This window comes from Fusarium sambucinum, chromosome IV, assembly GCF_050947815.1.
Source record: "Fusarium sambucinum isolate potato_lamoka chromosome IV, whole genome shotgun sequence".
In the NCBI taxonomy this organism is placed as follows: domain Eukaryota; kingdom Fungi; phylum Ascomycota; class Sordariomycetes; order Hypocreales; family Nectriaceae; genus Fusarium; species Fusarium sambucinum.
The window spans coordinates 294975-319251 of record NC_139291.1 but is presented as its reverse complement, the minus strand read 5'-3'; the positions used below and the strand labels follow the sequence as shown (position 1 = coordinate 319251).

The 24277-nt window shown below is 47.3% G+C and overlaps 9 protein-coding genes across 9 annotated transcripts; 2 read left to right on the top strand and 7 right to left on the bottom strand.

The window, feature by feature from the left end:
* Positions 1-2686: 2686 nt before the first annotated feature.
* FSST1_000095 (transcription factor domain-containing protein) lies at positions 2687-4113 on the bottom strand (the record flags this gene model as incomplete). Its single annotated transcript, XM_083236185.1, has 2 exons — positions 2687-3729; positions 3774-4113. The coding sequence occupies 2 exons, from the start codon at positions 4111-4113 to the stop codon at positions 2687-2689; spliced, it is 1383 nt and encodes a 460-aa protein (XP_083090277.1).
* A 4112-nt stretch (positions 4114-8225) lies between these two features.
* FSST1_000094 (formyltetrahydrofolate deformylase) lies at positions 8226-9077 on the top strand (the record flags this gene model as incomplete). Its single annotated transcript, XM_083236077.1, has 1 exon — positions 8226-9077. The coding sequence occupies one exon, from the start codon at positions 8226-8228 to the stop codon at positions 9075-9077; it is 852 nt and encodes a 283-aa protein (XP_083090276.1).
* A 1600-nt stretch (positions 9078-10677) lies between these two features.
* Positions 10678-11526, bottom strand: FSST1_000093 (bifunctional thymidylate/uridylate kinase; the record flags this gene model as incomplete). Its single annotated transcript, XM_083235967.1, has 3 exons — positions 10678-11149; positions 11202-11310; positions 11361-11526. 3 exons carry the CDS (start codon positions 11524-11526, stop codon positions 10678-10680), a joined length of 747 nt encoding a protein of 248 aa, XP_083090275.1.
* A 456-nt stretch (positions 11527-11982) lies between these two features.
* On the bottom strand, positions 11983-13170 carry FSST1_000092 (uncharacterized protein; the record flags this gene model as incomplete). Its single annotated transcript, XM_083235857.1, has 2 exons — positions 11983-13031; positions 13086-13170. 2 exons carry the CDS (start codon positions 13168-13170, stop codon positions 11983-11985), a joined length of 1134 nt encoding a protein of 377 aa, XP_083090274.1.
* Positions 13171-14680: 1510 nt separating this feature from the next.
* Positions 14681-15385, bottom strand: FSST1_000091 (uncharacterized protein; the record flags this gene model as incomplete). Its single annotated transcript, XM_083235751.1, has 1 exon — positions 14681-15385. One exon carries the CDS (start codon positions 15383-15385, stop codon positions 14681-14683), a length of 705 nt encoding a protein of 234 aa, XP_083090273.1.
* Positions 15386-15687: 302 nt separating this feature from the next.
* On the bottom strand, positions 15688-15936 carry FSST1_000090 (uncharacterized protein; the record flags this gene model as incomplete). Its single annotated transcript, XM_083235642.1, has 1 exon — positions 15688-15936. The coding sequence occupies one exon, from the start codon at positions 15934-15936 to the stop codon at positions 15688-15690; it is 249 nt and encodes an 82-aa protein (XP_083090272.1).
* A 424-nt stretch (positions 15937-16360) lies between these two features.
* Positions 16361-17930, bottom strand: FSST1_000089 (uncharacterized protein; the record flags this gene model as incomplete). The annotated part of the gene is made up of 6 exons (XM_083235530.1): positions 16361-16910; positions 16956-17431; positions 17477-17544; positions 17587-17623; positions 17669-17688; positions 17735-17930. 6 exons carry the CDS (start codon positions 17928-17930, stop codon positions 16361-16363), a joined length of 1347 nt encoding a protein of 448 aa, XP_083090271.1.
* Positions 17931-18576: 646 nt separating this feature from the next.
* FSST1_000088 (uncharacterized protein) lies at positions 18577-19717 on the bottom strand (the record flags this gene model as incomplete). Its single annotated transcript, XM_083235419.1, has 2 exons — positions 18577-19235; positions 19294-19717. 2 exons carry the CDS (start codon positions 19715-19717, stop codon positions 18577-18579), a joined length of 1083 nt encoding a protein of 360 aa, XP_083090270.1.
* Positions 19718-20951: 1234 nt separating this feature from the next.
* FSST1_000087 (P-loop containing nucleoside triphosphate hydrolase protein) lies at positions 20952-24241 on the top strand (the record flags this gene model as incomplete). The annotated part of the gene is made up of 4 exons (XM_083223809.1): positions 20952-21535; positions 21606-21765; positions 21799-21867; positions 21917-24241. The coding sequence occupies 4 exons, from the start codon at positions 20952-20954 to the stop codon at positions 24239-24241; spliced, it is 3138 nt and encodes a 1045-aa protein (XP_083090269.1).
* Positions 24242-24277: the final 36 nt, after the last annotated feature.

Genomic DNA, 24277 nt, shown 5'->3' with positions numbered 1-24277 from the left:
AAATGATCAGGAGAGCTATCGCGATGGTTAGTCTCAGGTGACTTGTGGCTATGATGCGATGGCTGGTGCAATGCACATGTGAAAGGCAATGTGCGACAGTGACACCAGTTGGCAACGGCTGGTACATACCTTTTATTTTCAATGCTCAAAACGAGACAAAATAAGAGTGAAACTCAAAATTCGTTGGGAAATGGTTGATTGATGCAAAGCCGCCCGCAAATGGGTGTGTCGACGTAATTAGGGGCGCGGCAAAAAGGTGCCGATACGAAGTAGTATTTGGAGAATAAACCCGCAAAAGAGAGAATTCGACGCGACAAAAGATGAAGAACAAACGAAGACAAAGGTTATAGACAAAAATGAAGAATTAACCAAACAATCAAGTTGATCAAAGAGGGAGAGAGTAGAAGAACTGCAGGTGATGGAATAGCCTGTTGGTCTCAGTTCTTCTGCAGTTGCATGGATGAATGTATGGATCGTCGCTTCGTTCAGGTCCAGTGGGTAAGTGCAACGTTGGGATTGGCTGCGAGAGGGTCAAGTAATAAGAGCCAAGAAAAGTAGAGAGAGAAACCGAAAATTGTCCTAATGGATGGGAAAACAGACGAGATTGCGGTTGGAATATCAAGAGTTTCAAGGGACAGAGACACAATGCAATGCAAGCAAGATCCTGGGACCATCAAAGTAATAAAGGGAAGGAACCTTGACTTGCCTCTTTCCAAGCCACTGTGACGCGAAAAAGCCAGACCTAGACCTAGACCTAGACCTAAAGAACGAGGAGAAGAGGAAGGAGAGGGGGACAGACCTTAGACCTTCCCCTAACTAAAACGAACCTAGCTAAGCCCCTGGACTTGCAGCGCTTGGTCCTAAAGCGGGTGCGCTAAGAATGGGCTTGCCGCCTTTGGGTCTGGCGAAAGCTACAGCAGGAGCCAGCGGGGGTCCCCGGCTCTGGGGTCCATAGTCTAGCTTCTGAAGGTCCTTTCTCCAGTCATGGACCACTCATGGTATCACCGCGACATCTTTTAGACACAAGGTTTATTCCGTCGGTTCGAAGATATACGCTACAATACGCGTGTTTTCGCATACCAATCCATCGACAGTTTCCGTTATCCGTCGGTTGCCCCTACATATCTGCATCTAGAAGCCCAAAGCCTGCATCAAAAGATAATGTCAGATACCATGTGGCACAACTGCATACATCTAGACCTAATCCAATCCCACGAATGGTAAATGGCTCAATATTGACTATCTTGACGATTTACCCGCATCCTCTCCTCTGCTAAGCACCTAGCTAAGCTAATTCTCGACAGTCTGAACCAACGCCACCGGCATGGCATGGCTCCACGAACCGACTCTTGGCTTTTCCAGGGGCCCTGACTCGCCCCCGATCCCATGTCCCAAGCTTCTATTCCTCAAGGCTCCGTATTTTTGACTGTTGAGCCAAGCATTCACTAGATTTCTTGGTAGCCGAGATGCCGTAATCGTGTGCTTCTACGGATACGATCACGTTTCTCATCATCTCATGATGTAGTATGATAAACTGAGACTCGTGCGAACGACGACTGACAATCGGGTAGAAATTTAGAATTCATCCCAAAATCAGAGCCGAGCCGATTCGAACCAGGAACAAGGCACAGAACAAACAACAAGGTTTGAGGCGGGAGTTGAAAGCCACAGAATTCCAGTTCGCGATGCAACACAATTGTCATTTGAACCGCCACATATCGCAGCAGAATTGACAGGAATAGCTCTACTGCTCGGGCCTTTTGATGCGCTTATTCTCTGTGTTTCAACCCGTGGCACAGCATCCACTTGAGTGTTTGAATCCTCTTATCACTCGGTGACATGTCCGTGTTTAACGCAAGGATGTTCCGCGTATAGTGTCTTGAACCTGATTTATCTACTCGATGATTTCATTGCAATGCAGATGCACACAATCTCGGTTGGGCTATAACAAACCCAATATCTATGATATGAGATGCACTACAAGGTTTGCACAAATCCTAATCCGTTCCCCCTACCCCGTTCAAGGTATCACTGAGAGGAGAAGTTCCTCGGAACGTGATTCGCGATATCATTCGGTCGACAGCAAGAGTCGAGAACCTGGTCTCTGCGAGTGCTGGGGTCCCTGCATTAGCTCCCTTTTGCCAAGGAATGGGAACAGCATCAGTTCTAGACTTGTCTGGTCACAAACACCAGTGGCGTCGTCTGTCACTCAAATACTTGATGCTACAGCTATCATCATTGTTTGTTCTATTCATGCCAAACAGGTCTGGTATTGGAATTGATGCTGTTGGATCAATTGCCACTTGTGGGGTTCCAAGGTACACATGACGGTGGTACTAACACAGACACAACTATCACATTCATTAACGGCAGTTGATCAACCTCGATACCATGATTTACGATCCAAACAACCGCAGCTAGGGAAATGGCGTGGTCACGATGGACCCTTGATTGCACGGACGGGAGACAAGGTATTAAAGATCTATCCTGAAGAAGTAAGACCTGCAGCACGAATTAGGCTGTACGATTGAGTGACTGCCCAAGGTACAACCCAGACGCGCAATTGATTCAGTACAGAGCAGGTGACTACAATGGCACGTTGTGCAATAGCGTTGAAGGCGCAGTCTACCGTTTGATATTGACTGAAAAGATATTACACACAGCGAATCATTCTATAGCTGACCATTTATGACAGAGACAACTTCCATCCAAATTTTTGAATCACCTCTCTCCAATCCTGGCTGGTAGATTGCAAGTCGCGGGTGTGCCATATAAGTTTAAGAGCATTCCAAACTACTGAAATGTTGCTCACAGGCCATTTACTATCCAACAATGTGAAATGGTCCAACACAACCTTGCGTTGTTGATCAGAAGAACATGCGCAACCAGCCAAAAAGAGAGGCCACATTGGGAACGATCGTCTCTTTTGTCCTTTGACAATGATGTCAGAAAGACACAAGAGGAGTTGTTCGTGGAGCTCGAGAATTGATGGATGCGTAATGGAGGTGTCGTAACAAACAAAACGAAGATAGATCTGAGCCGCAATCCTGAATGACTCTGCGCTCCTCGAAAGGTAGTAATCGGTACTGCCTTGCAAAGGTTCTTCAATTCTCTGTTCAATTTCTTGGCCTTTGGTGTATAGCTGATCTTTGGAAATGTAGGTGAGCGACGAAATCTCGTTAATAATGTCGACTAGTTCCATCGAACAACCTATCTGCTCATCAACGAGATTGCGATCGTTTGACAGACTTGCTTCAATCCTGGTCAAGCTCGCCATCGCTTGATTCACTGTGTCATCATGAGTCGGCTGAGTCGTCTCCATCAAAATGTAGCGAAAACGAAAATACTGCAATACGAACTCGGCCACATCTGAGTCGATGCTCGTTCCGAAACTCTCGAGAAGAGCGAGAGCACCTTGTAGATGATGAAGCCATTGCGAAGATCCATGAGCTATCTCGAGAGATGACAGAAGAACACAGGTAAGTAGATTGCCTTCACTGTCCTGCGAGTCGAGTAAAGCTTGTTGGAGTTGGTGGAGTGCCCGAACCTTGTACTGCATCGAAAGACCGCTGTAATCGGGGCTGCCGTTTTGTGACCATTCTGCTGCGCTCATGGACAGGACTGCATAGAGGAGAGAACCTTGGTAGAACATTCGAGGTATGACTGACGTACGGAAGCCATTCCGAGTTGTGTCCACGTAAACTCTGCTGGTAGAGATGACTTCAACGTCTAATAACGGTCAGCCAAGAAGCTAATCGACAGAGTAAACATACAATACTGTACTAGAGCATTTTCTATTCCTGTTATCTCAAAAGGAAACGGCGAAATGACGCGCGGAAGTGGTGATCTCTGCACGACACCGCCTTGCGAGTTAGAGACAGCGACAAGTTCTTGAGTCGAAAGGTTTAAGAAGCTAATGTTCTGGGTAATCGGTATCATATGATGATCGTCAGATGCTACCACGACAAACTTGAGGGTGTTTAACAAAGACGGAAAGACGCAATCATCTCCAATCTTGCGACATCTTTGACAAATTGGCTTTTGTTCATCACATCTTCGTTTGCGCTTTCGACAGTTAAAGCAGCCTTCTCGGCTTCGGGAGCCACCCGACATGATGCATTGTTGGATGAAGAGTGAAGTGTATCAATGTTGATGAAGGTGGGGAACGGATATGCTTCCGATGACACGTGACGGTGATAACATCGTGATCGGATATTGTTTTGACAAAGATATTATACTGAATTACATGTTTATGAGATATTTGATGAAAGAACCAGATCAAGGCGCCGTCTGTCGAGCTAAAGAAATCTCAGACATGTATGGAGAGGTATTCGGAAGATGCGACTTGGTATATGGGTACCATTTAGACACCTCAATCTCGCTTTGGGCGATCACGAACGAACCCAGCCCTACCAGAATTATATCCATATGGGAACGATTTGGTTCATGTATCCGAGACCAAGAAGCCTCATCTATCGATATCGAAGCGCAATGGTATTGTGCTCCGTGTATATTGGGAGTCGCCGGTCAACAGCAGGAGCCTCGATGAACTAGGTACCTGGACAAGACAGCATGAATTCCATGTATTGCCAGAACTTCTCCTTCACTTTCAATAATGGGCGCTGTTTTGTTGTTCGCTTTGATCATCGTGTCGCTAGGCATGCCGGTGCCTATAATCCCCGAACGCCATTCATCGTCCCAGATCAAGCTGAGTTAATACAGGAGCACTGCCACCACAAGGCGACTTCCCTTTCATCGCCGAGAAGAGGTCATACTGTCAATACAAGCGATAGAATGAGGGACTGCAAAATCTTGAGAATAGGCTATAGGGGTTTGGCAGACAGTATGCGCGTATGTATAATCTGTCTCACAGATACTTATACGCGTATAGCCAACCACGTCCAAGCCAGACTTTCTACCTGACGGTGTCGTTAACAAAAAGTTGGATTGAGAATCACTGTCTTGTTCAAGACGCACTGCATCGGAGGTTAAGAATGGAAGTTTTGGGTAACCCATCAACCCGTCCATATCAGCAGCGCATTAAATGCCGGCCTCAACACAACTGATGATCGCCCTCGAGATCCGAAGCATCTTACAGCGACGAATTCTGAGTGCACCTCTCCTTCTGACACTCGTTCCGCCTCCCCTTCCCCTTCTCGGCGGACATTGAACTCGCGTTCTGCTCCTCGATGCACGGCAAAGAACAATGGACAGCCAAACTACCACTTGCAAGGCTACATGAGCCCATAGCCCTTGCGTAGCTGGTTCTCCATGGCGCTCTCCATGCATGTGCGATCCTTTTTCAGACACGACGGCTCGTCCTTCACAACGATAACGACCCGGTTCTACGAGAAATTGTGGCTCGGGCATATGAACTGACGAAAGGATGTGTAGGGGCGGCCCTGCCAACAGACTACACCATAAAGCCTATCTGGGAAGACGTCGGAATCGAATTCATCTCAAAAAGGATTACGATAGATGAGCAATGGATTCGGTTTCTTGATGGTCACATCAATAAGATCGTGGGTCATTTCCAGATGGAAGCAAATCTGGAACTAGTCGATACGCCAACCATTGAACCGCTTTTTCGAAAGCTTTCTACATCTCTGGATTCGCAGTTCACCCATACTGGCTTATCACGACTCACCCCCAAGACCTACACATCATGTTTCTGTCTCGACCCCGCCCTCCAGAACAAGACTGGCCAGCTTTATGTCAGCCCGGTCCGCCGGCCGTCTGAACTCCTTAAAGATCGCCGAATCTTCATGGCACTGAGGCTTGACTGTTGCCCGGTCTTGCTTGCAACCTCTTTGATACTGGTTCTGTGTGATTGAACCTGTGTTGACTGCAGCACAGTGACCCGAAGACCCTCTAAAGCCAGGACTGCTGGTAGCAGATCCAGATCGACAAGAACGCTAGAGAAAAACATTGTCACAAATTTACCACATATTTCCCCGGCGCACAGCGCGTAGGTCCTGGGAAGACATTCGTCCTTGTCGGCTGATTTGACACTCGAAGAGTGCCGCCGCGACCCATCGCTCTGCGACAGAATTATCGACAGGGAACTCAACCGGAAAATTGAGCGGCGCGGCTTCTGCGTCCTCTCTAAAAAAGCACCATATGAAGAAAGAGTCGTCTAACTGAGCCATTCCGGCGTCAACAAGTTCGCGTTGCAGCATGAATTACTTGACCTCGTCTTGGGACGTGAATGCCCCAAGAAGGATAGCAAATCTGGAGCCAGGTATGCGTACACCCAACATATTTAATCCCAACATGAATTGTGGTATTAAAAACCGATGCCTAGGAACAACAGACGGAAAGGTTATGGACCCATGTCACCTTCACCTCATCTGTCGGTTATTCGCCAGGATTGTACCATGATACGTATAACCCTGATGAACCTACAACCGAGATCCCCACCGAGATTAGTGAAAAGATTGGGGAAACAGTAGGAATCTTTTCTGACGATTTTATGGCCAAGTACCAGGAAAACAGCGCAATTACTGCTGCCCTTAAGTTCTTCAAGATGACGAGTATAGTCTGAAGCCATGGATGCTATCCCCAACCATCCTCATGGACTGCTCGAGGGAACTCTCCTGGGGAGTAAATTTGGGTCTGGGGGTATTCAACTTGAGCTTTGGCAACGTCTCTATTCGAGCGGCCCCAGCTACGTTAAGACCAAGCCAGAATGTGGGATCAGCCTTGGTATGGCGGATGTATCGATCGTGTGAAAGTCATCGGAAACGATCCCTCGCCCTACCAACCCTCTCAGTAGTTCACTGAACACTATTGCTATTCCCAAGAAGCTTGAGCACTTCCTCGATTCGAGGATGTGGAGTCCCGACCACTTCCACGAGCACCAAAGCTCAATAGCGAGACGATACTAATGATTTAGATTCAGATCTGTTTACCAGCCAAGTAATTTACAAACTAGCAGTGGCAAGAGGGTTTTTCGCGGCAGGTTTTACATGAGAGACCCTCAGATGGACCGGTGCGAGCAGATAGCACTGGGCCGCACCTCCAAGCAAGCCGATAGGGCATTGACACTCAACAAGCTTGCCAGGTTGCTTCAAGTCAGTATCGAACGGCTAATAGAAGGTGGGGTTAGTACTAGGTGACGTCTGGTAGGAAAATACCAGATACTGATTATTGGTGGGTTCTTTATTGAGCTCCCGGGTATAGTCCTGCAACTCTTGGATAGTGTTATTTGTAATATATGCGCTGCAATCCTAGGTCATCCGACTATTCTTTGAGAGAGTTGCTAGGATGGTACAGAAGTCCGCACCGACACGAAGAACAACGGCTCCTGACAACCACGGCGATGCAGTCATCAAGATACCAGAAATGTTGACCATAAGAGCCATTTATTGAACGTTAATTTGAATGCCAATCTTTCTTGGTGGACTTGCATCAGGGTGGATGGTATTTCGCAGGTTATCCTGTGTCGCGGGAGCCACTTATTGCACCGGTATCTAGCATCCAGTTGGGTTGGCCTCTTGCTCTTGTTAGTAACCGTTGATCCAATTCTCACACCGCCCCCGTGGGAACTCTAGCAGCTTCGTCATCGTGATGTGGCTGTAGTCTTCAGCGGGGATATAAGCGGCGAGAGCTTCATTGACAATACGTTCCCGATCTCGGAGTTGTGAAGTTGAACTATCTGCTCGGCTGGCTGGAGAAGCAATAGATTCAAGGCTTGTGAAGCCGTCGTTCTTCGCTCTCGTGCGATTGTTAGTTGGCCAATTCGAATCGTCTAACTTAAAAAAGGAATCAGATGGATAACAGAATATTGATCATTAACCTTTATGCTACAGAAATAAATAACCTAAAACGTATAGTCTAAGCAGCATAACCTGTTCTAATAATTTCGTCTGATGTAAACTAAAAACAACATTCTGACGTGCCAAGGCTGCAGCCACTGCGGAGACTGTATTTAAACGCATATGCATCATGACGATCTTTTCCAATAATCAACCTAACAATCGCTTTGCGCCGTCTAGGCCAAATTCTACTCCAGCTACTTTAAGTCGACTACCTTTTACTACAGTATGTACACCTACACGCAACATGCCGCATCCACATCCCGCTCTCCGATAGTGGAGGGTTAGCCCGCAGTGGGGTGGACTCGGAGTCATACTCGGCCATGATGCGGAAACTGGAATCGCCGATCAATTCTTTCCCAAACCTCACTTCTTCATACCAATTCAACACACCAAGAGCCCTTCAACATGGCCAACGATCACATCCTCACCCTATCATGCCCGGACAAGTCCGGCATCGTTTATGCCGTGACTGGCATCTTTGCCGACAACAAGCACAATATTCTCGACCTCCAGCAATTCTCCGATCCCGTCTCTGAGCGTTTCTTTATGCGAGTTCACTTTGGTCCTACCGAGACCGAGTCCACCGAGCACCTTACTGAAGCTTTTGAGAAGCTCGCCACCGATTACAAGATGGATTACGAGATTCGACCCGTCGCCCGCAAGACCCGAGTCCTCATCATGGTCTCCAAGATCGGTCACTGCCTTAATGATCTTCTCTTCCGCATGAAGACTGGTCAACTTCGAATGGAGGTTCCCGTTATCGTGTCCAACCATCCCGAATACGCCGCTCTCGCCGCAAGCTACGGAATTGAGTTCCACCATCTCCCCGTCACAAAGGACACCAAGGCTCAGCAGGAAGGCCAAGTTCTCGAGCTCTGCAAGAAGCACGGCATTGAGCTTATTGTTCTGGCTCGTTACATGCAGGTTCTCTCTCCTACATTGTGCGAGGCCATGTCTGGACGCATCATCAACATCCACCACAGTTTCTTGCCCTCTTTTAAGGGAGCCAAGCCTTACCACCAGGCTTACGAGCGTGGTGTCAAGATTATCGGTGCTACCGCTCACTTTGTCACTGCAGATTTGGATGAGGGTCCTATTATTGAGCAGCGCATTGCCCGTGTTGATCACGCCATGAGCCCCAAGGATTTGTCCGAGGAGGGATCTAATGTTGAGAGCCAAGTGCTTGCTGCTGCTGTGCGGTGGTATGCTGAAAAGAGACTCTTCCTCAACGGTCACAAGACTGTTGTGTTTAACTAGATGTACAAATAGGTGTTAATAAAAGTTGTCTTTTAGTTATGATCTTGCAGTACTGGTTTTCGAACTTGCAAAATGCAAAAACGAAGAGTGGCCGAGGGAGAGAGTTTTTTAGGTTTTTTTTAGGAGCGGATTTTAGAGAGGTTTGTAGGTTTGTAGGTAGGTACCGCTCGGCCACTCTTCGTTAAAGGGTATGGCAGCAATTCTGATATATATAGTTTCCTGGAGGGTGATCTGATGCTTCCACGGATCGAAATAAGGTTTTGTTTATTCTGAATGAGCTCAGCCATATATACAGCTATACGAAGTACCGAGGCATAGCTGTTCCTCTGTTCCAGAGATCTCCCCGAATAGCTCAGCTGGAAGAGCGTTCGACTGTAATTGTTATATGTCATCGAAAGGTCACTTGTTCGATCCAGGTTTCGGGGATTCACTTTTTGCATACCGCACTGAATTGGAATGTCATCCTGAGTTGACAGCATCAATTCTGTTTTTTTTTTTCACATCGTCCCCACTGTGTGGAAGTCTTCCTACGCAAAATACAAAAATTATCAAATCGATTATATATAGTAAGAGATAGAGACAATACTCAAGGCAGCACAATAGAGAATAGGCACTAAAAAATAAACCCATAGTATCTGCCTGCAACAGGGTCTCGGGCTCTGAGGGTTATGAAACATTGAGCCGAGTACTAAAGCAAAAAGATATCATCCCCGAAACCTGGATCGAACAAGTGACCTTTCGATGACGGTAGCAATTACAGTCGAACGCTCTTCCAGCTGAGCTATTCGGGGAAGTCTCCGAAATCGGAGGAATAGCCATTTGACGTTGTTGGAAAGTTGCTAATGGCTGTATATACAGACAGGTCCCATGCGAAGTAACAGCTTGGAACTAACAATCCCTCTTGGATGTAAAACAAACACCTTGGGTTGAACCATTCTTTATTTTCCTCTTCTTTTCTCTTCATCAATGCCTACCTTGATCATAACATATGCTGTCAACACTGCACTGAATGGTGTCGCAAGTATCGTGTTTTCACTGGACCTACCCTAGGGCAACAACACAATCCGTCGAACAGTGGACAGCGACAGTAGAAACATCTAATAGACACGATGTAAAATATGGTGTTTGTATCACTGTATTTAATTCCTTTAATCTATATAGTCATAGATTCACCGGGAGTACTTAGTGGTTGTATTCCTCATTCTACTGTCAAAACGCCAAAACCCCATCATGAGTCAAATCAAGAGGGACATGTAGAACAATGCTCGCCCACACCGCGAATGCCGTGTATAGGAGCTATCTGGTCCACAACTCTAGCTACATAGCCAATAACTGACAGAGATATTTACTTCCTCGCCAACCCAAATCGCGTTGACTTATTTGCCCATTGACATGATATACACAATTTTCATGCTCGGCAGACCAATAGTTACCCCTCTGCTTCGTCAGAGACCTCCCCGAGTAGCTCAGCTGGAAGAGCGTTCGACTGTAACTGTTACCGTCATCGAAAGGTCACTTGTTCGATCCAGGTCTCGGGGATTCATTTTTGTTTTGCTGTCCTAGACTTGACATCTTGCTGTAGACATCTATCTTGCAGCATCTACCTCACAACCCTCACACTCCTTCCAACCTCCCCCCTCTCAACCTGTTCAACCCTCCCTCTAACTTTCTTCCAAATCTCCTCATTAACCTCCTCCACACTCCCCCCCGCATCAACAACAACAAGATCCTCTTCCTCCTGTGTCCACCCTTCTCCCTCCTCAAGCCCCAATCCTTGAGCAGCAATATCCTTCCCACCCATACTTAGGCCCCAGAATAATTCCCGTACGCGTTTCTGCATACCAGACCTTTCGTAGACTTCTCCACCCCATCCACCTCGTGCCTGGGCTTGCTCTTCGGTTAAATCGAGGAACAACACAAGGTCAGGACGAGGAAGACCGCGTTCCGGGGCTCGTGCCCAAGGGAGTGAAAGAGAGGGGTTTTGCTTGGCGGCTGAGTAGACTATTCCTGAGTGATAGTATCTATCGCAGAGGATAGTTGTTCCTGAAGCCAAAAGGGATTGGATTTGTTTGCTAGAGGATTTAGTTAGCTTGAATGATCTTTTGGGTAGTGGTGAGTACTCACACAGCTTCCCATCGATTCGCGCTAAAGAGCAAATGAATGACATGATCGTCCATTTCTACATTGCTCTTGAGGTAATTATCAATCATCTGCCCAATAGGTGTAGTTCTGTCTGTATGCAAATGTCAGCGTAGCTCAATACTCTCGTAGAGGTCAACGTACCAGGGAATCTCATAACCTTGACCTTTTTACCCTCTTCGACAAATCTCTGCTCCAAAAGCTTTACCTGGGTTGTCTTCCCACTTCGGTCCAAGCCTTCCAAAACGATAAAGGCACCTCTGTTGCCAGACTCATTGCCCGCAACAGCGGCTGTCGCGAGGTCAGACATTGTTGTTGAGAGAGTGCTTATGTGTCCTTGTGGGGAAAAGTCAGTTATCGTGAGAATGATTTATGTGACACGCGTGGATAAACCAACCTTGAAGATGAAAATCTTAGGTATTAATTGAAGAGTTGCGCTTCAGTTGAGAGGAAATTGTTATTGTGAGTGGCAAGGTGAAGTGGAATGGTGGAAAAGGCTGACAGGATATTCACACTGTCTTGGCTAAGTGGTGCTTCACGTGGGACACAGCGCGGGTCAATCAGATCATTTTCACAGGTCAATGGGCACAAATGTTGATTTTTAGACTTGATCAATTGAGATTTAAACACAAAAAGTAACTACACAATTAAACAGAACTCCAGCGCTTGGTAGCCTGCCAGAAGAGAATCCAATCCAACGCCATGCTCGCATATCCATCATTGTCCGTTACCGTTGTCCATTATTCCATATACTCGTACCATATTCTCATGAAGTTGCGTCTTCGTCATGTGCACTACCGCTTTCCCACAACTCAAAACTTTCCCCTGTTCCTTCAATAGGTTCCAAAACAGCAGCTTTTGATGTTCCTTCTGTAGGCTTGGCCATGAGGTTATCAATATCTTGTTGTGTAGCGATTGCCTCTAGCTCCGGAAGGTTGGTGGGCTCGAGAGATTCTAGGCTTGACTCTGGAATGGTGCTTAATTCCGGAAGGCTGCTCTCTGGCTCGTCTGCTGGTACAATGATGACTGATGTCTCATCGCATCCTTCAGCGTAAAAGTCGGCAGTGTTCATTTCTCCCAATGCGACGCGTTCCTTCTCCACCATCATATCATCAGCTCTGGGCGAGCGACGAGTCTGGGATACGTCATCAGGAGGAGGAACATTCTCCTTGTCGCGACCTTCAGCGCGATCTCTGTTGCGCTTGCGTTCGCTTTCCTCGTCGGATGAAATGTCGAGTGTGCATGTGCTATGTTGAAGAAGGTTGGTCATTTCTTGTTCGGGAGTATCTTCGTGAATCTCAAAGAACCAGCTAGCCTTCATGTCTGGCACTGGTAGGACAGGTTCCTTGGGAGGTGGTGCCGACTTGGCGCCATATCCAGGGATGGTACCCTTGAGAGCAGCATCGAGAGAGAAGGGAGCGGCAGCGCCGAGAAGAGTAGGAGGGTCAATACGTCCAAGAGTACGTCGTCGGCTTGGTCCAAGACCAGATGATCGTTTGGTTCGGGTAGGGGATCGACCAGCGGGAGTAGCATGAATGGGAGAGGACTTTGAGATGCCGTTTGTCTTTGCAGGAGACTTTGGTTGAAGAGTGCGACGGGAGGATTTGGTTGGACTGAGGCGACTAGGGATTGGAGAGGGAGCGGGTAGAGCAGGTAGAGATGGAGTCTTGAGGACAAAAGCTGATGGTTTGAGAATATCCTTGGTCAAGTCTTTTGATCCCTTGGATCGTTTGGCAAAAGCTGAAGGATCAACATTTTCGAAGTCGTCGGTATCAAGTAGTTCAGCCTTTCGTTTGCCAGCAGTAGAAGGAGCAGCTGATGATGGAAAGGTTAGTGATGACGATCAAACGGACGACCATCTCCACCTACCATTTTGCCTATTCTTAATACTTGTGAGGGATTGAAGTCTGGACCCATCAAGAGGAGCAAACGGTTGACGTGTAACGGTCGCCATAGTGGAGGAGGGTTTGTTTCTTGTTTATTGTTTATCGCGTGAACACCCAAAGCAAAGCAAAGCAAAGCGACGTGTAAATGAGGAGGAGGATGATAGATGATGAAAGGCAAAAGTGGGAGAGGAGCGGGTAGAAAAGAGGTGCTAAAGGTGGGTTTTTGGTGCGGGAGGGTCGCGCGTGGAGGGAGATGCCGGGTTTAAGGGAGGGACCCCGGCCAGTGCAGTTGAGCGCGAAAGTGGGCGTATTCCGTGCCTTGGACCCGACGTGAACGTGAGATGGACGTGCCAGTGGGGGAAAGACCACTGAAACTATAAACTTTTAGTGGATTTTTACAGGGAATCAAGGAAGGAAGAATGCTGGTATCGCGATCTCTCGTGTTTAATGACGAGACGAAAGAAATGAAATGATTTGCTTTTTGCTGAAGAAAAGCATTGACTTGGATTGACCACCAGATTGATGCCTCAGGTTGATTATCTAAACTTCCCCTCACCTCGATTTAATGGACGCGCCCATGTTCGTATCACTCGTCACCGCCCAAGTCTCTTCTTGATGATTCGTTCACTTGCTTCAAAACCTTGGCCTTGTGGGACATGAGCTAAAACTCCACAAGCGTCAACCCAGTTTCTTACATCGTACCCAATCGTCGCGTCCATGCCTACCAAGTGTCTAGCGCCTGTATGCAAGGCAGATGGACTAGTTGTACCAGATGTAGTCAGATGCAGCTAGATGCAAGGGAGGACATTCATCTCTCTCTCATCAAACAGTCTACCGTGTCTTGTCTCTACTACAATGTATTGTATGTACTTCTATCCGTCTGCATCTCTCCCGTCAACACCTCCTGAATAGCTGCAAATATCCGTCAAAGTCACATTGTCTGTTGTCCCATGGTCACTTATATGCGGCCGTCTCATCACGGCATGATTAGTTTCGAGAGATAATTGGTCCTTTAACTAATCCCTGACGACACTTGATCGCCAACCAGATCATCAAACTCCACTAACAAACCCCTGCAAAGCGTAACTATCGGATCGAGTGTTTCTATTAAAAAGGTCAGGCCATCCGCGAACTCGCGTCGTGTCCGTGTTGTAACCCCTCCCCATGATACTTCTAAGTGCAGTGCCGCTCTAACTAATGCAATAAACTGCGACCTGGAGGCTGGGAATGAGACAGGATCGACGGTGTTGCAATTTGACACATTGCCTACTGCCTGCCCATGAGTCTACCATTACTTTGACGCTGGCTCTGACCAGCCCTCTTACAGGTTACACAGCACCATGCAGCATTGCCTCAATGCCAACTCAGTGTAACCTGCCTCTCAATAAATATTGCCGACTCGCATTAGTTGCCATTAGCCAAGGTCGCATACGTATCACAATCAAGGCCGCAGAAATATAACCAAATATCTCTATTAGCTGCTTCTGTCAAGTACTAATAATACGGTCGTGTTCGAGGTGTTTCATAGTGATGCTTTATCCTTTACTCCCTTTCCTTGCTCTCAACCTTCTGGCCCAATCATTTATCCTCGTAAAGATGGCGTGCTCCAAAGTGCACTGGCCTACTTGCAACCTCATCTTCCTCCTCAAGTCCATGTGGTTGAGCTGACTTGGCCTGGTTCCTGGTTAGGTCTTCGACTAAATCGTGAGATGATGCAGGGAATGCGCCTGGAACTGCCTCATCCTGGTGAATTTGATGTTCTGGACTGGCTCGATAGGTATTGACTTGGTCGAAGCCAAGGTTATGATTGCTTCGTTGAATGGCAGATGTCTGAACATCGTTGAAAAGGTCGTGTCGGAGAACTGCCGGCGGACTGGCCGGTGCCTTGGTATCGGTTCGAAGTTGGTGAATCGAGGGTGGATAGGATAGAGTAGTCGTATCTTTGCTTAACCTGTGGTTCCCGTGAGGATGAAGGGCTGACTCAATTGGGCCTGTCGTATCGTTGCTTAACCGGTGGTTACCGTGAACATGAAGGGCCGGCAAAGTTTGGTCTTTGCCAAGGTCGTGAATATGAAGAAGTGTCGCATCGGTTGGTGCAAATGGGTCCAAGGCAATTGACTTCTCTCGTATCTTGCTGCTACGGCGGGTGATTGGAGTTGAAGGGCATTTCTCGGATTGATCTTCAGGGATGCACGGAAGGCATTCGTCGCGCTCTGTATCAGTAGATGGTTGTTTGCTGCAGACCTTTGAAGACGAGCTTGAAGAACCCGCTGGTGACTTCATTGGAGGATGAGAAGTATACCCACTGGCGTCACTGGGATTCCGACACTTTTCTCTTCCATTGATTTCGTTTTCCATCTGTATCAGAGTACTACAAGGCTTGCAGCATCCTGCATAACAGTCTCGGTTCTCGTTTCCATCGATGCTGTAGAATTCTCGAACCTCGTATCGAAGATCGGTGATCAAATAACCATAGACTAAGCTGTTAGATGGGTTCAATACACACACACAGGAAACTTACGAGGAAAACAGCAGGAAGCAAAAAAACAACAATCCATCGAAAAGATAGGGTAGATTGGAGACTTCTAGTGTTTCTCCCGAGTCTCGTTGATGCCGTTTCTTCTGTCGTTGGCTTCATCCAAGCGCATCATGGTGCGGCTGTAGGCGACACATGGGCAACAGAAAGTCTCGGCGTTTGTTTTTGAGGAGTGCTCATTTTTCTCCAGAGGCATCCATTTGCCAATCTTGTCGGATGAGGAGCGATTATCAACCGGCTTTGTCCGGGAGGCAGAAAATGGTAAGTCAACAAATAAAGGGGTTGGTTGAGAACCCATGATTGTCACAAAAGGATAAAATAATGATGGTAGAAATGAAGATGGAGATGAATGAATGTGTTGGGGGAAGTTGAAGAGTTGCAAGTTAAGAAGTTGAAGGAGGAAAAGTTGCGTTGGGGCGAGTCGAGGTAAAAAGGAGAGTGTGCATACAAACGGAAGGCACGAGTGGTGAAGGAGCCCCCGCAGTTCACATCGTGCGACAGAAATATCTATTGGGCAGGCACCCAACAATGGCCAGTCACCTGCCTAAAGTCAGATATTCTCAGATGGAAGCATGAATGCCCGCTCCTGGTTACAGTAGAGACAAGTATAGTCAAGGATGCTGCAAACTAGATGATCAACATCGACCAAGTTAAACTTGGAGTCAACAAATACATATACAAGTCTATTGTGTGTCTTCATGCAACTTCTAAACAAAACTCCGTCAATGCGTTCGTATGCTATACTTCCAACTCCCATGACTTGCCAAAGGATCTCTCGGTCCGTCCCAGACTGGACACCAAGATTCTTTCGCTCCTTCTTCTGCCCTGGCTCTCGAATCTTGCACCATCTTCATGATAAACTTGCTGTCCTGCAACTCGTCTTGGTCGTCCTGATCCTGGGATAACCATCCCTCTCGTATTCCGTCTCCCGAATTAAGCCGATGATCAAGTGGCCGAAGTCCAAGAGACTCAGTACTACTCATTCTCTCTGATCGTAATCGTACAGGTTGACCTGTCAACATGGCCATTTCCACATCCAGGTCGATCATTCCAGCTGAAGGTCGATTCGGAGGGTGAGATGGCTGTGGAGGTGTATTATGTGTGGTAGAACTCATCCATCTGAAATGTCTTTTGATCATAGAAGCTCGTGATCGGTCGCGGCCATCGGTTTGGGTTTGTCGTTGTCGTCTTCGTTTTCGAATATGATGTTCAATTAACAAATTGAGTGAAGGTAAACAGGCGCAAACGAATCCAATGGTGATTTCAAGATTCCTGGATACGTTAGACAAGAAGTAGACATGCTAGCTTAAAACATACGTTAGAATGGCAATTGGAGTATAATCCACAGTAATGTCGTCAGAGTTGAGAAAGTCAACAGCTTTTGCCACTCGGAAGACGGTCAGAGCTGTGGCAATCCCTCCAGCTCCCAGAAGCAACACAATCTTGATTCTCTTCCCGACAGACAAATTAAGTTGGCATGTCAACGGTATCGGTACGAGAAGAATTAAGAGGTCGGTAACAATTGATAGCGATAAATCCGAGAAGAATATCTTTCGCTGGTTGAGGCAGTGGGCGTTTTTGACCTTCGGATCCCAATATGTTCGGATAGGATAACAATTGACGATTCGCAAGATCTGGATCGGGATGTATGCGACTAGTAATGCCCAGATGAATATTCGAATTCCCTTGGAGACTCGTGGTTCGACGGCAAAGACTCGTGCCATGAGGAGGAGGATGGTCGCTTTGGTGAAGAAGGAGGCGGGGATATACACAACAGTACTGGCATAGAACCACTGGCAATGTCAGATGAGCTTTTGGGTGAGTATAATGTAACTTACCTTGAGCCAATTGTAGTATTCCGGTTTGCGTATCTCCCAAGCATGATAACCTGCTCCATATCGGGCCACTACCTTGTTAGCAGAGTATATATTTAGAAGGACGCACATACTCATCAAAACTGTTGTACAATACATAATTACACAGAACTAAAAAGTTAGCAAGAACTGACTGACAATAGGAGGCTGTCGTACAAACGCTACTATACATGTCCCTACAATTGTCAGCTTGGTCATGGTCATCATAGACTTTGTACGTACAATCTTCAACCCCTATGTTGCGATTAATCGTACGCTTGACATAAACTCGTACAAGAAAGAAAACAGTAACAAAAAACACACAAATGACAGTCAAAACGATATTGAGCGTCCAGTATACATCCTCCGGGTGGTTGTAATCAGGGACAACCCCCGGAGGAGCATTTCGATTCGAGTCGGGACCTGTTGCATTCCACATGACATGGAAACAAGGCCAAGCATTGTGTAGGAATTGGAGAAATCAAGAAATAGCCAAAAGGCGACTGTTTAAAGGGAAAAAAGGCTAAGCTTTTCGACCGTGGACTTGCTTGGATCTACCGTTGGAGATCAACGACGCTAAGCGATTGGCGCTGAACTTTATTCCGGTCAAGCAAGGGTTTCGATGGCTTCCCATGTGGAGGCAATGACTCGGATTGTATCAGACGAGGGGGGTTTGAGGGTCGTTGATCTTGTGGCGCTTGGACTGGCTAGTCACGATGATTGGATGACATGCTCGAGATTAAAGAGTTCCGAGTTTTGGGAAATGTGGCGAGTTGAGCGTTGAACGGTTCTTGGCATTTTGATAAAAAGGGTTCTGGACGATGAGATCAGTATTGGACTAATGACGATGAATAGCAATAATTGCAGGGGGTCAATCCGCTTTTGTGCTGCTCAGAATGGAGGAGTGGAAGTGAAGGGAAGATGCAAAGGCGTCGAGCTTTAACGGTGGTTTTAGATCGTCATAGAACGAACACGCAGGATTGTGCATTATTTCCGCACATCTCGTTTATTTACATTTGCATCTCAAAACCACTGGGATCCTGTAAGAAAACGAATGGGTTCAATTATCTAATATATATCCATTTCTACCAACTATCAAGTTTATTAAATCGATGCGTATAATGACTTGCGTCTAGGAACTGATTCTGCTCATGATGGAAACCTGCTTGTATCCGTTTCACCAGTATATCGAGAAGTAGCTCGCGCAAATCATTTGCAGGAGAATCCTTATGAAACCAATTATGACGAACAAAAACCCCATTACCTCCATTTCCGTCCAGACGCGGAATCTTGCGCACTTCATCTGTCGAATTATAGTCGTAGCGAACATGATTCGAAAACGCTGCCTGCTCGTGTGCCCAATCCTTCATCCACCTTTGACAACCTTTATATTTGGTGTCGGTCGGACACTGATTCCAATCATGGAAAAGGTCCTGGGTCCGGTCGCTTTGTCGAGCGATGATGAAGCCAGTGTTCATCATCACCGTGCCTTGTGCATCACGATTTTTTGGTGTATCTGGATCGTTAGCCATGGCGACAAGGGTCTTGTCTGTTATGTTCCATAGACTCATTAACCATTCCAGGGGAAGTTCGGGATACACAAAGACGGCATCGGCATCGAGAAAGACAACTGTTTCATAGCTCTCTAGTGCCTGTTTGATCATAGGCACCTTTACCCATGTTCCATGGCGGTTGGAATAGTCGGGAGCTCGGATGAATTGATAGTCGTAGCCGTGGATCATAGCTGCCAAGGGGAGATGTTAGAAGTCTGCTACAAGCCAGAAGAATGAGAGATAATGTACCGTAGAGATAGTGATTCATCATGCCACCTGACCTCCCTGTCAATTCACTGGGAGATAAGGGTGATTTGTTCGTAACAGCGCCAGCGCCTCTGTCAAGCCGAGTGTCCACGTCCAGAATGAGCAACTTTTTCTTCAAAGGCGACTCCCAGCGATGATTGTCCTTTGCAATGGTGTAGCGATAACCTTCTTTCGTAATGAAGTGCGTAGCATTGAGATCGTGAAGTAGAGGCTTCCATAGTTGTTGCATTATCTGTGGCGTATCTTCTGCTGCTAGTAGCTTTGCTGATAGAAGTAGATCTCTACTAGGTGATGGAGAATAAAACAATGACCGATAGTGCACGATCAGACCAAACGATATTAGAATGCCGATGACGAGTAGAAGGCCCCTCTGCCTTTTTCCTCGACGCAGATACAGGTAGCCCATAATGGCAGCCATCAAGTCATGAACGGCTTTGGTACTTCAACAGACCGCTTAAAATACACGGCAGGTTGTTGGAGGTTGGCGACAAGAAGGAACTGGTTTCCCTACTAAAGATGACAAGATACTCGAGTTAGGAAGAATGGGTTCGAGGGGGTTAAGATATAGCTTCTCCCTCCCTGTTGTACGTATCCCTTGCCGACGATAATTTCCTTGCACCAACGGAAATCAAGGGAGCTTGAGACACTTCTCACTAGGCTGTACTTTAATACATCAACTCTAATTTTTTATGTCTTCAACACTGCATGTCTTGAACATTCCCTTGAGTGACATTCTTTGCTGCAGATCTTGCTGTGGCTCGTGGAAGGCAGCTGAAAGGAAATAAGACTCACTGTTATTTCCCCTGAACCCCTTTGTAATTGTTATGCAGCTCAGCCAGCTGTCAGTCTCCTTGGATGATACTCCTGCTAGGGCCTTTTCTTTGCAGTACCTTTCCAATTTTGGAGACCGAGTGTTTGCGATAGAAAAGGGAGAGCGCTTTGAAGTGATAATAAATCATATGCGGTGGAAGGAGCCTCTGTGGAAGAAGCTTATTCTTACCAATGCGGACACATGTCTCACACGACCGAAGAAAACACAATACTAGACGAGCAGCCGCGCAGCCATGCTAATGGTAACGAGTTTACAGCTGAGGAGAAGCGCGAATGCCAGGGTATTTTTGTGAGCCACAGTTGGAAGAGTAAGAAGAGATCACCAGAGTTGCTGAGTCGGAGTGTAATGGCATCTCGAGCTCGGCGCATTCGTGGCCAGTTCCAGAAGAACATCCTCGACCTATATACAGATGCGTCAGATAAGATATATTCTCTAGAAGATGTTGATATCTAGGATGCCGTAAAATAGTGTGGCAAAAGTACATCTACAACATACTGTTGAAGATCCACGAGTTACCTACCTGCTGGTGATGGGCCAGAGAAACGGAGGAGATAGTTAGCTGGGCCGCTCGCAGTGCTAGCAACTGTCAGTTCAAAAGTTTGAACTGCCTTTGCTTAATTTTTGCACCCCTCAATAGCACTTGCCTGTGAATCAGAGCTGCTGCCTGAATCAAAGAGGGGGAAATCCACTCTATTTAATTCCTTCCCTTTCTCTCGCACTCATCTCCTTCCCCGCTCCTTTCCTTCACAACTCTCAACTCGCGGTCGGGTTGCCCACCTTTGCTCCTTCAACATCAGCATCCTCCACCATGGCTGAGCCTTCAAGACAGGTGCAATGCGCTCTATTGATCCCTGACCTTTCGGGCGAAGGTGTTTGGAAATGCATTCCCTTGCTTGACACCAAAGACAAATCGGTTTTTGTCAACGTTACTGACAAGGGTATTCTTCTGTCCTTTCGAAGAGATACTGATCGCAGTGTGTGGGCTTGGTATAGTCCAGGCCTTGAAATGGCACCCTCTGGTCTTTACCACATCACAATCGAACTTCCTGGCTGCAACGTCGATATCCGCAAATTGACCGATGACGAGACGCAATCTTTCCGGAATTTTATAAGCAGCGACGAGATGGAACATCTCAGAGTCGTGACACTTACACCCGCACACGACGAGGCTTGTAGTTCTCGTGTCAGCGGCTTCGGAACCCCCTTCCACGGCATAAACGCGACGGTCGATGGATACGTCAACCAAAATACCCAGATTTGTGGAGTTGCTAGCCTTTTCGAAATCCTCCAGAAAAAGAATTTTACCATTCTTGTCACGGAAACCTATCTTGATTCCCACATCCCGAACTTGAAAGCCCCGCGAAAGCCTGAGCCGTATGGCTTCGGAGAAGTGTAAGTGCCCAAGCTCTTGCTTCAACCCTACATTCACCCTTCAATTTTCACTCGTACTAACTTTTATTAGACACACCTGGGATATGGCCCGATACAATGAGCAAATTCCCAAACTGAGAGGTCGTGCGTTCGGCTCTACAGTCCGCTTTGAGAACACAAACGAAAGAGACACAGCTTTCACGCAGATGCATGTCCAAGACGTTTGGGACTATTACACTGCGTTGAAAGAGGTTGCAGAGATGGAATTGCCATGCCTGATTTAGAGAGTCGGCGAGGAAACCGTGGAGAAGACGACCGAATTCGTGTGCTTACTTGAGCCCGACAACGTATTCGTGAGTGGATCATTTCTGTGAATCGACACCTTCTAACATTTCGAAACAGAAACCCTCACATTGGCGCGCAGCCCGTCGTGCGCTTCGAGGAGACAACTGCACGCTGAAAGTATCCTTCAAGTCACTGAAAGATGCGCCCTGGAGCGTAACTTGGGAAGCTTCCCATCTAACGTTTGCTTCATCGGACCATCTTCACGGAGTGAATGTTAAGCGTCGGCTTCCGCTACTACTGAAGCGACCAGTAGATGACTCACGCGGCCATAACTTTTGTCCTGACAGTCATCCCGAGTACCAAGGCACGGGTGACGAGTTGAAAAGGAGCACCGTGATATTTCGAGTTGACTTGAATCTCCACCCGAACGAAGTGCGGGTATCCGCTGTCAACTACTTGAGCAGTGCAAAGATCTGGCCCTCAGTGATGGAGGCAGTTCCCCGCGCCTTCATCAATCACGCGATTTTTAACGAGGTTCTCATCGGGAAAGGTCTCTGGTCGCTCGTGGAGAAAGGCGTGAGTGCCAGCTTTCTTGTATTCAACCTTTTTCACGGCATCCCAACAGATGTCCGAGATGCCTGTCTGAGTCAGGTCTTCCAGGATGACAGGGAAAGGGTACAGCAATATTTTGGCAGGCTGTATCTTGGCCTTGGGCTAGTATCTGCTCCCCCTGGCACCGGGAAATCTCATCTCGCCTCGATCGTTGTTATACTCATGTGTCTTAATGAATCTATTAAGCATGTGTACGTTACTGCAGCCTCAAACGGCGCAACCGACAACATAATCGAACGCATTGATGGCATGGCTCAGACGGTCGCTGAAACATTGCCCCAAGTTCACTTGAAGCACCTTATGTTATTGAGGGGATACAGTCTCAGTACCGAGGTCGAGAATTGCACAATGGCTTTGCTCGGTCAACCCTTCAATGAGGATGCTATTTTCAACCCACACCCTTGGAAGTTCAGCCGTTCCTTGTGCTGGTGGACACTGCGTGTACTAGGATCAGAAAGAGCACTGCAATTGACTGAAGACGACAACGCCGAGCTTTGGGATCTTCAACAGAGGTTGAGTACACTTATTGAGCCGTCTTCGTATAGGTCTCCAAAGGATTCCAGACTTGTGAAATTCCGGCAATTGGTGAATCTTGCCAAAGGCTTTAAGCCTCCTTCCGCCTACCAGCACATTATCACACGGGACACGCACAGAAGAACCCTGATTCAGCTGATGGAACTCGTGGTTGGATGTGCAGATATTGTAGCGACCACTCCCGCAACTTCCACTTCCTGGATCTACCGATCTTTCAATGAAACAAAAGCCCGGGCGGTTGTTTTTGACGAAGCTGCTACCATGTTTTGTTCTGATGGCTTATTGGTATATGGCAACACCCCTCGACCCATGATTGCCATCGGAGACCCTAAACAGCTCGCACCACACCTTGCAACTGCTTTCGAGTGGCTTGATGGAAATCGCAGGAAGCATGATAGGCCTAAAGGGATTTTTCAGCCTGCTCCAGATCGTACCCCCACCAATCGATTTTCCCAGTTTGCAGACATCTCTTGGCTCTCGTGGTTTATTCATCTGGGGTGGCCCGTCTTCCACCTGTACACCCAGCATCGAATGACTGTTGGACTTTTCGACCTCTCATTGAAGACTGTGTACAAGAGTCTGATTCCTCATTTTCAATACAGCCCCGCATGCCACCCGACTAACTTTGGTATTGGACTGAAAGTTGAAGAGTATCTTAAGGTCAACTATCAGGTGAAGCCCTCGCCTGAAAACACGATACAGCCGGTTTTCTTCAACTGTGTCAATTGTCCATGCAGGGAGTACGAAGACAGCCTTTCTCGCCTTAATCTGAGGCAAGCTGACCTTATTGCCGAGTTTCTCGTCAAAATGATTTGGAAGCTAAAGCTGCTTCCTGAGGACATTGTCGTTCTGACTCCATACCGAGCAAACATTGGAGCACTCGGGAGAAGGTTCAGAAAGGAACACGCGTTAAAGGGTGTAGAGTTTACATCCTTCAACCTGTTTCAGGGCCGTGAGGCTCAGATTGTTGTGTTAGCCTTGTGCGTTAACGCACAAACTGGTCCGTTGACTGTCGCAGAACAACGAAGTCTCAACGTGGCGTTGACACGTCAGAAATCGAGCCTTCTAATCTTCGGCGACATCGATACGTCGACCTACCAACAACACAGCTCCTCTGAAGACTTTGACTGGGATGGGCGAACAAACCAGCGTATGTTCAAGGAAGTGTTCCAGATGATTAGAACCAGTGGAAGGATTGTACAAATGAGAGGTGATGAGAATTACGACCACGACAGTCGTTGGAAGCCTCGGAATCAAAACCGTTCTGGTCGAGGTCGACACGGGAGAAAGGTCTGATGGATGCCGAGGCATCGGCGGCGCTACATGTCCAAG